Source organism: Vanacampus margaritifer, chromosome 1 (assembly GCF_051991255.1).
Source record: "Vanacampus margaritifer isolate UIUO_Vmar chromosome 1, RoL_Vmar_1.0, whole genome shotgun sequence".
NCBI classification, from domain to species: domain Eukaryota; kingdom Metazoa; phylum Chordata; class Actinopteri; order Syngnathiformes; family Syngnathidae; genus Vanacampus; species Vanacampus margaritifer.
The window spans coordinates 8,238,406-8,252,669 of NC_135432.1; the positions used below are offsets into that span (position 1 = coordinate 8,238,406).

The window sequence follows — 14,264 nt, forward strand, 5'->3', positions numbered from 1 at the left end:
CCACTCTTCCCGCTCTTCTGTCTTTCTCATTGTAGCGTACGAGCACTCGCGGCCGACAATGAGGCACTCTAAGTGGCCAGGCCAGCCTCCTGAAGCTCTGGTCCACATCCTGACCGCGATAAAGCACGCTTGTGGCTGACAATGAGGCACTCTTAAGTGGCCACGCCAGCAGACCCATTTTTCAGTTGTAGGCGAACTGCATGTCGTATTTGTGTCGGATAACCGCTGATGTCAATGGAACTGCTAAAGTTTGTGTATATATATATATATACTGTATATAAAAAATCAAGACAGCCGATATGGTGAAAGACAATTGAAGTCTGTACAACTTTGTACTACATAGTGCTGAATATCTTCACATTTTCAGCAACTATGTCTTATAAAGTTAAAAACAAATCAGACTTGACTTAACAGGGTCCTTAAGAGTCAAAGGCTGGCACAATCACTCAAATTGTATTGGGAGCCAAAGTTGAGAGGAAACCTGAAGTCAGCACACATCCGTGACTCATTTCCTCAGCCTGGAAAAGCAACTATGCCTCCTACTGGGGTGAAGCAAAGATCCTGGACCCGTCGTGACTGCGTGCACGTCATGCGTGGCTGCAAGCCAGCAGGAGACAAGGCCACTGCTGACATACTATGCATGCACATCAGTCAAGATCATCAAGGGGGCGTGCATTTCAAAAGTTCGACTTTTTTATGGTTCGCCTGCAGGAAGTGCCCCTTGCCTTATTGACCTTTTCCACACTGACACACCTCATTGCCTCATGTGTCGTTTGTGCTTTTCTCTGTGCGCCACGCTGTGCCACAGCCGCTTAGCGCGTCTGCATCGCAGTACTGAGGTTCTGAGTTCGAATCTTGGCTTTGGCTGTCCTGCGTGACATTTGCTAGAGTACCCACAGAAAACATTCCTGCGCTTGCGTGGGTTTTGGGTTGTAGTGGGGCACGGACTCCCTCTAGTGGTATGAAAAAGAATCACGGAAAACTGTGCTTAATGCTACTGTGGCTTCAACTTTTTTTTTTTTTTTATTAACACAGCAAATACGGTGCATTTTACTTTGGAGTCCGCCAGGCCTTCCTCAAACATCTCCAGTTGTTTGAGGGAACATATAACTCCAGTCCAGCGCGCTTTCGAGTCCATTTTAAGATTCCACTATTCGTCTTCAATTGTGGAAATGGTCTCGCCCTCGGCTGCTGACTCGCAAGTCAGCTGACCAGCTGCTCCTGGAGGTACCAAAGTATAAGCAGAAGCTTAGAGGGGATAAATTAAGCTGTTTTCATTGCTGGTCCTAAAGTGTGGAACGACCTCCCAGTCGAGCACCCTCACTACCCATTTTTAACTCATTCACTGCCATTGACGGCTATAGACGTCCAAAATTAATTTGAACTATATTAGTTTCACGAAAACCTATTCTTTTTTTATTGTGTATTTATAACAGATATGAAATTTGTGATTAATCGATTAATTACAATTTGACAATCTGACGGCCCTCATTTTTTATAATCTGTTCTTTTTTTTATTAGGGGCATTAGGCGATTACAATTTTTAATTGTAATTTATCACATGACTTCACTAGTTAACTCAAGATTAATCACAAGTTTCATATCTGTTCTAAATGTACAATATTTTTTTTCTAGGTTTTCATACTCTTGTTAACAAAAGTGGAAAAAAATGTGTCATTTTGTGTTCATTTTTTACATCTATAGCCGTCAATGGCAGTGAATGAGTTAAAACCCGCCTCACAATCCATTCATACTATTTTAACACAGCTTGAAACTCTGGTGACTTACTTGTATTTCTTTAACTTCCTGATTGTTTTGTTTTTTCTAAATGTTCAATAGTTTCATGTTAGATTTGTATATTTGTAATTTGTATAATAGTGAACTTGAATCAACTCACTTCACAATAAGGAGCAATTTGGCAAACATTTAAAAGAAACTTCAAATTGTTTAATGCCACTCCCGGTTGAAGTTTACAAACAAGCAAAACGTAAAAACAGACAATTAAACGTTTTACATTGCAACTAACCAAATAGCTTTGCCTTCAAATGGTCGGGTTAGCTTAATGCTAATAAACAATGCAAAACGCCATTGACATGCCACTTCACAATAAGGAGCAATTTGGCAAACATTTAAAAGAAACTTCAAATTGTTTAATGCCACTCCCGGTTGAAGTTTACAAACAAGCAAAACGTAAAAACAGACAATTAAACGTTTTACATTGCAACTAACCAAATAGCTTTGCCTTCAAATGGTCGGGTTAGCTTAATGCTAATAAACAATGCAAAACGCCATTGACATGCTACTGGTTATATTATATCTCTTTACAGTAGACCCATAACTATTTATAGGCCGGCTAAATATATCCACATGATGAGATTTAGTGCAGTGTTACTATTCAAACTGTGCGTAAAGATTTCTGTGGCTAACTTTCAGTTTTTGACAAGCACTTGCTCCTAAAGTTTGAGAATGAATGATGCCTGCTTTTCAATCAGCTTCTTTTGAACAAGGATGGCCATCCAGCCTTCACCCCACCCAGCCGCCTCCTTTTGTCACCGTTGTCATGCACGCAGCAACCAGCCACTATGGAATCCTGGGAATTCTTTTTTTTTTTTTTTTTTTGCCTGACCTGGCTTGGAAAGTAATGCTGACCAATAAGAGAACAGCCACGCATGAATATAAAACAGCAGCCACTCTAAATTATTAACTTTTGCAATAGACAAGTGTTGAGGTGACATTTTGTTTTTGCAGCAGGAGGAGGAAGAGGAGGAGGAGGAGGCTTGGCTACTGGTGCGTTCAAGTACAGCAGCAGCCGCAGGGACGCACGGGGTTAATCCGACCCATATGCTGCACCGGGAGGTTGGGTCCACCACGAAAGGGAAGGCTGAGGCTGAGACTGAGGCTGGCAGGCTGGGAGGAAGCACAACAGAAGGGAGAGGACAGCGGGAATCGCACACACTTTCGATCCCAACACCTGCACCTGGTGGCTCCATTTGTACTCGCGCAAGTCTTTCTCGACCACAGGCGTGACGCGGGGGTCACATCATCCACGCGGATGGCTTCCTAAAGTTTGACTCAAGGATTTTATTCATGTAACGTGGACCAAAAGTCGGCTAATAGCGACTGCTTGATCACTTTTTTCTACCTAAAGAAGAATAATTTTGTTTAAAAATCGGATTATTTTTTCCTCTTCTCCTTGGAGCGACGCGTGGGGGAATGTGGCAGTGACAACTTTTGGAATCGTGGACATCAAAGGTAGGACTTTTTTTTTTGGGAGGGGGTTAACTTTTAACCGGCGTGTGGTTACTGCGTGTGTGCGCGAATGCACATTTTTGCTCGATCTCTTTCCTATTTGTGGACTGTTTGATTTGACAGGTAGGTTGCACGCAAGTGCGGTCACAACTCGTCCTCTAATTATTTGATGGCACTCCAAACCACACTATGGTTTATTATTACAAGATGTGGCCCCAATCTGTCCTGTAGTTAACACCCAGCTGTCAAAACCACAGCAAACACACAAATACTGACACACACCACGATGGAGGCCCCCACAGCGACTCACTTGATATATTTTTTTTTTAGGTGTTCTAAAAACAAAATATGTGTTAGTGCATTAAAACGCTTTTTTTTTTTGGTGACGAAATGTAGATTTACGATATGTCGTGACAGATTTTTATTTATAGTTTGTATTTCCTGGAGGCCCTTTTGAAGTGGTGATTATGTATTTAAGTGACAAGTCCAGTGCTGCGTTTTTTGATGTCTCATCGTGCTCCGTGCGACATAGGAGTTCAGAACATTCGGTCATGATGATTAAGGCGATCAAGCCACTAGTCAAGTCAAAAGGTCAACCCTGACCAAAGTAGTACCATTTTGAGGGTACCAGTCCCAACTCATTACAGCCAGCTAGCAGAGGTGTCACAATTAATCAATTCATAGACAACTAATCAATTATTAAATTAATCGACAATTATTTTGATAATCGTTGTCAGCCAAATGTGAAGTGAACTTTTTTTTTTTTTTTTTTAAATAAAAGAAGCAATCACCAAACTTTTTAATGACCATTTTCATGTGAAGAAATATTTTTGGATGGATCAACATTAGCTACGTTCCAACAAACGCAACATTTCACGTTGCCTGAAAGTATTTTGGACAAAAAGAATCTCACTTTGCATTGTTAGTGTTCCTCGCTGCCATTCTGTGGTCCCGCTAATCGTCTTTCAATGCTAGCGGTGATTGTGATAGCTGAGGCTAGCGGCATGAAGCTAACCCTAATTCATGTCACTTGATCGAGTCAAGCATACAATGGTCGCATATTTGTTGTTATTATTATTATTTTTGCATCATCACAACATGCTTCTGCTGGTTTGTTTCGGTGATAAAAGTTTTCGACCCAAAATTGAAAATGCGCTAATTGGCCAAAAAGTTTTGGTGACTTAGAAATTAGTACCGTTGTTTTTTTTTCTGTTTATTTTTTTTATTTTTTTTTATGAATTGGAACAAAGAAATAATAATTTCCACCTCTTTCTTCAAAAACATTTATTTGAAAATGAGAATGCAGAAATTGCACATACATACATTTTTGCTTAATTTTTGGAACCAGGTTTGCAAAAAGAAGGCTCTCTGTGATAATGATTGCCGTCTTTCATGATTCCACATCAAAGAGGAAAGAATACTGTATGGACATACTTGAAAAAGACAGACGCTGCCTCATCAAAGTTGCAGCAGATATGGAATATCATTGTCAAGATTTGTGTAATGATAACATGGAATATCTAAAAAACGAGAGTCAATTTGGGGGAAGAAAAATTTTGTTTTCGGATTTAGCGACACCAAAATACCTTAAAAACCTTTGAAACATTCTTGGCACCAAAATGTGTTGACTAGTGTCATCTGTCTGTGTTCATGGTGGAAGACAGAAATCAGAGAATATTTACTGTTGAGAGGCTGAAATTGGAGGATTTGGACAATTTTAAGTTTAACGATAACTCTAAAAAATAAAAAAAAATCGATAATCAAAGTACTGTAGTTGATGTCAATTAATTGATTAATTCTCAAAAACTCATCTACATGTCACTCACTGTGATTTTGTGGGGAGGTTGGAACAGATGAATAGCATTTCCAATCATTTCAATGGTGAAAGTTAATTGTTGATGAGTTTTGGTATGTTAAAGTAAAATGAAACTTTTTGTTTTATTTGATGAACGACCGACAACATAACTCTTAAATTCCAAACACAGATGGTATCTTTCACTTGCAAAAAATGAACAAATGGTCCAGTGTTGTTCATCATTAAACAAAAACAAAAAAATTCATAGGAAAGTAGTAATTGTTATTTTTACATTTGGTGAGGCGGTGACACCTATTTGAAATCCAATTAAGGTGCTTTAAAAAAAATAATAATCAAATCACCTGTCAGGGTTAGATAAGTTTGAAATGATATTCAAGTCCCTTGAGATCATACTGCGTGCTATAGTTTAAAATATTAACTCATTCACTGCCATTGACGGCTATAGACGTGAAAAATTTATTTGAACTATTTCTATTAGTTTAACATTTTCTTCCACTTTTGTTAACAAGAGTATAAAAACGTAGATTTTTTTATTTATTGTTTATTTAGAACAGATATAAAATCATGAGTTAACTAGTGAAGTCATGCGATTTTTAAAATATTTTGTTCTTTTTTAAATATTTTTTTTTTAAGAAGAAAAGATTATTAAAAATTAGGGGCGTCAGGTGATTAAATTTTTTCATTGTAATTAATCGCATGATTTCACTAGTTAACTCACGATTAATAAATATTTTATCTGTTCTAAATGTGCAAAAAAAAAATTCTAGGTTTTCATTCTATTGTTAACAAAAGCTGATTTTTTTTTTTAAACTAATAGAAATAGTTCAAATAAATTTTTGACGTCTATATCCATCAATGGCAGTGAATGAGTTAATATTATCAATTACTCACGGATTTTCACTATTTGCATCGGGGCATGGTGCGGGCTTGGTACCTCTGTCCGTAGATACTCTGGCGTGGGACGAGTGGTTTGAATTTTATTAGTAAGATTGTAATTGTCGTCAAGCGTTTTGCTAAAAGCCCTGCCTCGACGGGCCTCAGCCCCACGGACGTCACGAGAGCGAGAGATGCCCGCGGGATGGCTTATCAGCCCGGCAAACAGCGAGACAATTTAATGGACTCGGCTTTTAGTATTCATAATTTAGATGGGAAACTCTCCGGCAAAGTGCAGCTGCATAATGAATGCTCGAGTTAAGGTCTTGGTTTCAACACCCCGAAAGTGTCAGAAATAGTCGGTGCGGGGGCTCCCCGCGTTTGAGCTGTCGCCTGTGCGTCGCGTCGGCTCGCAGCCGTCTGCGCTGAAAAGTCGCAAATGCGGCGGGCGAAAAAGGACGAGCTCACTACCATCTGGTTTTGGTTTACTAGTTAGCAAAGGAAACACGAAAGAAAGAAAATGACATTTTGTGTATTTTACGAAAACTTTACCTACAAAATGCTACCGTAATGCTAACACATAATGGAAAATGCCATTGGCGGGCTAACACTTAGCATCATAAACAGTGGAACAACACACATTGAACAACAATATAGCATATTTTCTTTATCCTCTGTAAAAAATGAGTTCTATTACTGCATCTTACAGAGTTTAGTTGCGACCCTTGTTTTTGCGTAATATGTACTTCTCTATTATAGTGCCCCCGGTGGCCAAGGCAGACACACCAGGAGCGGCACAATATTAATGGAAATTTAAGCCAATCGTGATGTATGAAGGGTTTAATTCTTTACATTCTGTTTAAGTGGGGAACTTGATGCAAAATGCCTCCTCACCAGCAGCTACTACACATTAACAGCATTTGCATTCATTTCAATGTGGAAAGCTGATTTGAGGTACAAGTGTTTTGAGTAACAGGTTTTATTATTATTTTTTTATTTTTTATTTTCCCCTGGAGAGCTCAGTATTGTTCATTCGGTAATTTTACCGATTTTACATGTCATCATCATTGCTCTCCTTTTTTTTTTTTTTTAAATATATATTTTTTTCCATTTTTTGTTTTTGTTTGTGGGTGATTATGTGTATGTGTGTGCGTGCGTGCGTGCGAGTGTGTGTGTATTCATTAGTTCACCTAAAACCTATTAAAAAAAAATCCCATACCGTTCACCTAAACCGAACACTTCCAGCCAGTCGTGAGGCCGTCAGGAGACCCGAGGAAGGACCAAAGAAAAGAAAGAAAACAGGAGAAGTAACAGGTTTTATTAAAAAAAAAAAACAATTAAATACTCACAGGCATAATATTCTTTATACTCTTTGTTGTGACGCTTCTTCGTTGGTGTTTGCATGACTGTATTATACTGCCCCCGGTGGCCAAGGCAGGATCACCTTAAGAGCGGCACAATGAATTGAAGCATTAAATCATGGCGCGCAAACTAATTCGTTGCAATACATTTAATTGTTATGACTATAGGTGCAACACTTAATTGACAACTAATCAATTATCAAATTCATCAGCACCTATTTTGATAATCGATTTTTGAATGATTTTTTTGTGACAGTTTGAAATAATATGTTGTTGTTTTTTAAATAAAGGGATGGAAACAAAACATGTTTTTAATCCAATTGAAGTTTTTTTAATCAAAAAAATTATTGAAAGATTATTCCAAAAAAGTAATTTGTTGCAGCTCTAGTTATTACTTTGTTTTAATGATGTACAATATAATGGCGTTCTATTTTCCTGATTAAAGAACATTAAAAAAATAAAATAAAATTGGGGGTGGGTGTGGGACAAGGATACTGAACCAAATGAATGGCATTTCCATTCAATGGAGAAAAAAGATTTGAAGATGTGAGTGTTTTGCGTAGTCAGCCCGTATCTCAAGGCATCACCGCCCGTACACTGTAGAATTCAAATTTTCCACCAATCTGTGCTTGTAGAAACGATTATGCAGTCTTAACACACACCTCTCTACATGTACTCTTTAAATAAATAATGAGGCTGTCATCTTTTCCAGCACAGGTGTGAAGATTTGGACTGCGTCACGCGTCTCGCCTTATTGGACGGCTGCAGGCCAAACTTGTGATCAGAGGCTTCAAAGAGAGTGCGTGCGTCTTTTTCTGTCTCTTATTCCTCTTGGGGCTCGCTATAATAATCAGTCTTTCTTTTTTTTCCGTCCAGATTTAGATCTGTGTGGGCTACCTGTATGCCTGTTACCATGACAACATCTGGAGCCCAACTCCTCCTGGTGGCCTTGTGTGTTTACAGAGGCCTGAGTCTGCAGCAGTCGGCGCCGCGGGTTCGCCTCTCCTTCAAAGGTGAGCCGGAACGCTCGTCCCTCTTTTTTTTAAATTTTTTTTTTTAATGCACTTGCACGGACCTGCGCGCGTCAGGCATGACTTCCTCTTCATGCGTACAGTATATAAAGAGCGCGTTTCCTGCCACATGTCGAAAGGGTGCAAGAGTGGAAACAAAAGGTGGATATTACGTGTGTTTTTCTACTCGGTGAAAACGGAGCCAGTCCACACCCTGAAACTCGCACGCACTTCACACACACTCATCGTCTGACATCCGGCGTGATGACAGAATATCGGATACCTGCACTTGGGCCCGCTACGCACACAAGGTTTCTTCAAATCTGAAAAGATTGCGCTTACCCGTGACAGAGCCCACACATGAAGATAAAAAAAATAATAATCTGGCATTGTTTTGGTCGTATTGTGTGTGTGGTCTGCTCCCATTATCTCGACACAGAATCCCACACGTTATGATTCTGTCCCACCATCCATTTTGAAACAAGTCTTCCCCGGCAGGATTCTTGCGTGATCTCACAAAAACGAATATGCATTAACCATGTGATTCGAAAAAGGACCAAATCAGGCGCGAGCATTGGAACATGGCAATGTCGTGACAAATATAATAACTTTTATTCACAGTCAATTTCTTGTTTCTCATTAATCTTGATCGGCTACGTTCAGTTTCATGTCACAATTCACAATCACATTCAAGTCATGACTCGACAGACGTCGGTGTGAAGATTTTTGGTTGGAAATATTGTATAAATACACGTTTAAAGGGATACTTGACTCATTGGGGCATTTTCAGCAGTAAAAAGTTAATATTTTGTCCAGAATGAATTTGATAACTTCATTATTTTTCATGAACAATTAATACCTTTAAAAACAAATGTTTCCACTTGCTGTCGACTAAAGATGACATCACCTGTGTAACGACCAATCACGGCTCACCTGTTTTCTGGGTTTAGTGAGCAAACTGAGCCATGACTGGTCGTTTCCTACTTCCTCAGCACTGGTGATGTCATCTTCAGTCGACAGCAAGTGCAAAAAAAAAAAAGGTTTTAAAGGTATTAATTGTGCATGAAAATTAATGAAGTTATGAAATTAGTTCTGGACAAAATATTAATATTTTACTGCTGAAAATGGCATCAAAAAGTTAGTATTCAGCAGTAAAAAGTTAATATTTTGTTCAGAATGAGTTTGATAACTTCATTATTTTTCATGTACAATTAATACCTTTAAAAACAAATGTTTCCACTTGCTGTCGACTAAAGATGACATCACCTGTGTAACGACCAATCACGGCTCACCTGTTTTCTGGGTTTAGTGAGCAAACTGAGCCATGACTGGTCGTTTCCTACTTCCTCAGCACTGGTGATGTCATCTTCAGTCGACAGCAAGTGCAAAAAAAAAAGGTTTTAAAGGTATTAATTGTGCATGAAAATTAATGAAGTTATGAAATTAATTCTGGACAAAATATTAACATTTTACTGCTGAAAATGGCATCAAAAAGTTAATATTCAGCAGTAAAAAGTTAATATTTTGTTCAGAATGAGTTTGATAACTTCATTATTTTTCATGTACAATTAATACCTTTAAAAACAAATGTTTCCACTTGCTGTCGACTAAAGATGACATCACCTGTGTAACGGCCAATCACGGCTCACCTGTTTTCTGGGTTTAGTGAGCAAACTGAGCCATGACTGGTCGTTTCCTACTTCCTCAGCACTGGTGATGTCATCTTCAGTCGACAGCAAGTGCAAAAAAAAAAAAGGTTTTAAAGGTATTAATTGTGCATGAAAATTAATGAAGTTATGAAATTAATTCTGGACAAAATATTAATATTTTACTGCTGAAAATGGCATCAAAAAGTTAATATTCAGCAGTAAAAAGTTAATATTTTGTTCAGAATGAGTTTGATAACTTCATTATTTTTCATGTACAATTAATACCTTTAAAAACAAATGTTTCCGCTTGCTGTCGACTAAAGATGACATCACCTGTGTAACGACCAATCACGGCTCACCTGTTTTCTGGGTTTAGTGAGCAAACTGAGCCATGACTGGTCGTTTCCTACTTCCTCGGCACTGGTGATGTCATCTTCAGTCGACAGCAAGTGCAAAAAAAAAAAAGGTTTTAAAGGTATTAATTGTGCATGAAAATTAATGAAGTTATGAAATTAATTCTGGACAAAATATTAATATTTTACTGCTGAAAATGGCTCAATGAGTCAAGTATCACTTTAATATTTCAGCTTCCATTTCACACACAATTATTTTGACAAATCGACTCAACAAACCACAAAATCATCTTATAGTTTAAATTAAATTATTTGATAAAAAAAAAAAATATATATATATATATATATTTTTTATTATTATTTTTTTTTTAAATTTTATGTAATTTAAAAGATTAAATTTGAGTACAAATAATATATGGTTGAATTTATACTTCTGATACCTTTAACTTTTTCTTTGTTTTTTTGTGTGTGCAAGTGAAAAAATTCATTCATAAAACCACGTGTGAAAAGCTCTGGCAGCTCAGTACCACTTGATATGTAATATGTTGTTCACATAAAGGGTTTGTGTTAGGATTAGGGTTCAAAGGCCCAAGTTATGGTTTTAAATTAGGGTTTCTAGACGGTTGAAGGGTTTTAAGACCGTTTTTTCAAACAAGGGTTGTGGTTTTGAGACATGGTTAGTGTTTCAAACATTAGGGTGTTAATAAAAAGTTTGAAGACAGTTGCAGGGTTTCAAGACATGTTTTGGGTTAAGGTTTTTCATTTCGGTCGGAAGCAATGAGTTAGGTCTTCAAATAAGGGTTTTGACCCAAGGTTAAAGTTTGAAATTATGGTTTCAAGCCCGAATTGGGGTTTCAAATTAGGATTTCAAGCCAGTCAAAGTGTTGCAAGACATAGTTAGGTTTTCAATTTAGGGATTCAAAACAAGGGTTAGGGTTTTGAGTTGTTTTGAAAATTGGGCTTTTAAGCAAAGGTTAGGTTTTTAAAATGGGGTTTCAAGCCTGAATTGGGGTTCCAAGGCAAATGTTATGGTTTCAAATGAGGGTGTCCAGCCAGTTAGGTTTTTAGATTAGGGTTTCAAGTCAGTTGGTTAGGGTTTTTTTTAAATTTGGTTTCAATACGTGATTAGTGTTTCAAGCCTGACCTTGGTGTTTAGTGAGTCAGTCTGCGCTTCTCAGCAATAATGCTAACTTGACATGAGGTGTCTCCTGGCTGGGGCATCAACATTACTGACGGCAAGAGAAGGTGATAAGGTGTTGCCATGGCAACAGGGAGAGACGCAATTCCGCATGATGCAAGCCGGTGTGCCATCATCATGATTACTGATGAACACCCTTGTGGCGCTCGACTGTTCCAATGTGAACACGGCTGGGATCAAAACGGGCATTTTTGTCGTTACGCTAACATGTTTTCACTTTATCGGACACACTCGCACACGTCGCGTCACCTGGTAACCGTAAATAAGAATGACAGGAATGAGATGTATGAGATGTATGACATTCTTCAGCAATGAAGTTGCTTCTGTCTTGTTTTGTAACTTCGCTCGTCAGACGGCTTTGACAATTGGCAGCTGGGGGCTTGTTTTGAGTTTAGCTTCTTTGATAAGAAAGAAAACGCGAGTCTGCATGCTTGAGTCTTTTGTTTGACCTTCAAGGCTAATACCTTGTTGATAAACGGCTTACATGTGCATGCCGGTGTGTTTTCAGTCCAACTTGGCAAATCCTTAAGTGGGCTCTTGAACACGTTTCTCATAACGCCAATTTTGTCATTTAAGGGCCCAAGGCAAACCAAGTTATGGGGATCTCCACATTTATGTACAGTGGACCCCCACACTTTTCGTGAGGGCCAGGGACCCCGACCTGGCACTAGCCGCATTGATATTGTGATTTACTCAAGGGAGTTCTCCACAATATCAATCTGGAACTGCTCTACGGTGATTTGCTCGGCAAAGGCGGGACATTCTGTGCAATACTTCGAGCTGATTGGACGATGGGGCATCTTGCACGTTTGTTTTGACCAATCACGGCCACGGATGAAAACCAGTGGTTCGGATCGGTGGAAATCAAAGGGCTCGGTACAAGATGTATTCTCTGGAGTTTGTGAACTCACAAACACTGTGATAATTCATTTTGCAGAGCAAGGTTAAGGGACCGGGTCGTCCCACGAATAGCGAAAATCGACAAAAAATTGAGGCCATTATAATTGCGTAGAAAAAAGATCAAAATTTTAACCTCTCTCAAATCTTGAATAATCGAGGGATATACTGCCAAGAAGCGTTTTCCACAAAAAATTGGTTGACCCACCTGCCCCAACCCCCCCCCCCCCCAAATATATATATTAGTAAAATCTTGTGGAAAAAAATTGCAAATAGATTCTGTGACGCGCACTCTTTGGGACCCGACACCCAGCAGTGTTTACGTAGGAATGTTTAGCTAGCTAATGAGCATTAAATCAAAGTTTCTACTCATTCACTCCCAGCCATTTTCACTGAAGCAACCCCCTTCGCTCCCGGCTGTTATACTGGATTTTGCAAGGCCCACAAAATATTGTGTTCTATTGCTCTAAAAACAAAAGAAAGATTAAAGTCTCTTCTTTCATCAGAAAAAAAGTATATTTCTATCTGTTTCTGTTTTACAGCAATTAGCATTAGAATATAGCTAAGTTTCATCATGTTGAAAACACTTGCTGCAACATGGCCTGGTTGATCTCTTATACTCTGCTGCCACCTGCTGGCCGTTTTTTTAAATAACTACCATTGCTTTAAGCAACCTCTTTAGCTCTTAGGCTGCATCAAAGAAAAAAACATGGAAAAAATCATATAAATAGATTTTTGGGACCATGGCAATATTTAAAATGGAACGAAACAAATGAATTAAGCAGTTAGCCAATAAAACCCATCTGTGTATCGACGCCTTTGTTATGACTTTGGCCTCTGGCGCTGTCCTAGCATGGACGGACGGAGTTTGCAAAACTGGACGTTGGACTGGAGAGACGAAGCCTCCCAGGTTAGTTTAGTGCTAGCTAGCTGCTACAACAGATGGATTCCATACTTTACCAAAAACAAAAAAGCATCCTGGCTTCCGCTATTGGCCAATGTACGGCGAGGGATCCTGGAGGTTAAAGTAAGTTATTTTAAAGTAAAAAGTAAAACTTTTCCGTATGTTGACGTGGCTGCGTTAGCGTGTCGGTTTATACTCCGATATATTTTCCCAAATAGTGAATATGAGGCTTGGTAAACTGTTTTGGACAACATATGATGTAGATAAAGCGCAGTTTGAGTTGATCCGGGATTCGCTGATTTAACAGTAAACGAGGAGCGAATACGGCTTTTGGGTGCAAGTCTGCGCGCTAATATTTAGACACCATTCTTTGAATTCACTTTACACCGTCTTTAAGCATTTTCATGTTTTCAAGAGACTCAAACAATAGAAAATCCTTCAAATGGAAGAAAACGTCAGTCATCAGTTCTTAAGAGATGTTTGTGTACCCCGCAGGCAGTTGCCTGATGCGAAGTCCGCCCCCGCCTAACGTCCACGACAGCTGAGAGGTGTTCACTTATTAGCTTGTCTCTTTGGTAGCCGCACTCCCAAACCGCACTGACCCTTCCCCCTAATACCAAACAAAAAAGGCCAAAAGTTGGATTTAGTCCAAATGTTTTCTGCGACTCCAAGGATTTATTGTTCATTGTTTGCCACAGCGAGCCTCTTTGTTCCCGGAGGCGCCCGCGGAGGAGGTGGCGGTGGCGACGGGGGCCCATGTGACTTCTTTGAGCCGGCCCCAGTGACACCCGAGGGCCTAAGGGCCCGAGATCTCGTATTGTTCCCTCACTTGTGTCTGTCGGAACGGGAGGCATGCGGGGTGGAATTAGTCGGCGTTGCTGGAGAGCAAAACGCGCCGTGTAATGGAAGTCGGGGAGCCGTGTCCGAACGCATCATTAGCGGCCGTCTGTTGTA

At 39.3% G+C, this 14,264-nt stretch overlaps 1 protein-coding gene across 1 annotated transcript in view; it reads left to right on the top strand.

The window, feature by feature from the left end:
• The window catches only part of LOC144056112 (semaphorin-3F-like), a 30,973-nt gene that overhangs the window by 2,140 nt on the left and 14,569 nt on the right, over positions 1-14,264 (top strand). Inside the window, exons 2-4 of the mRNA XM_077572550.1 lie at positions 2,749-3,252; positions 8,012-8,098; positions 8,176-8,312. Of these exons, the coding sequence (XP_077428676.1) occupies positions 8,201-8,312 (112 nt within the window). The 5' untranslated portion in view covers positions 2,749-3,252; positions 8,012-8,098; positions 8,176-8,200. The remainder of the gene's footprint in view (positions 1-2,748; positions 3,253-8,011; positions 8,099-8,175; positions 8,313-14,264) is intronic.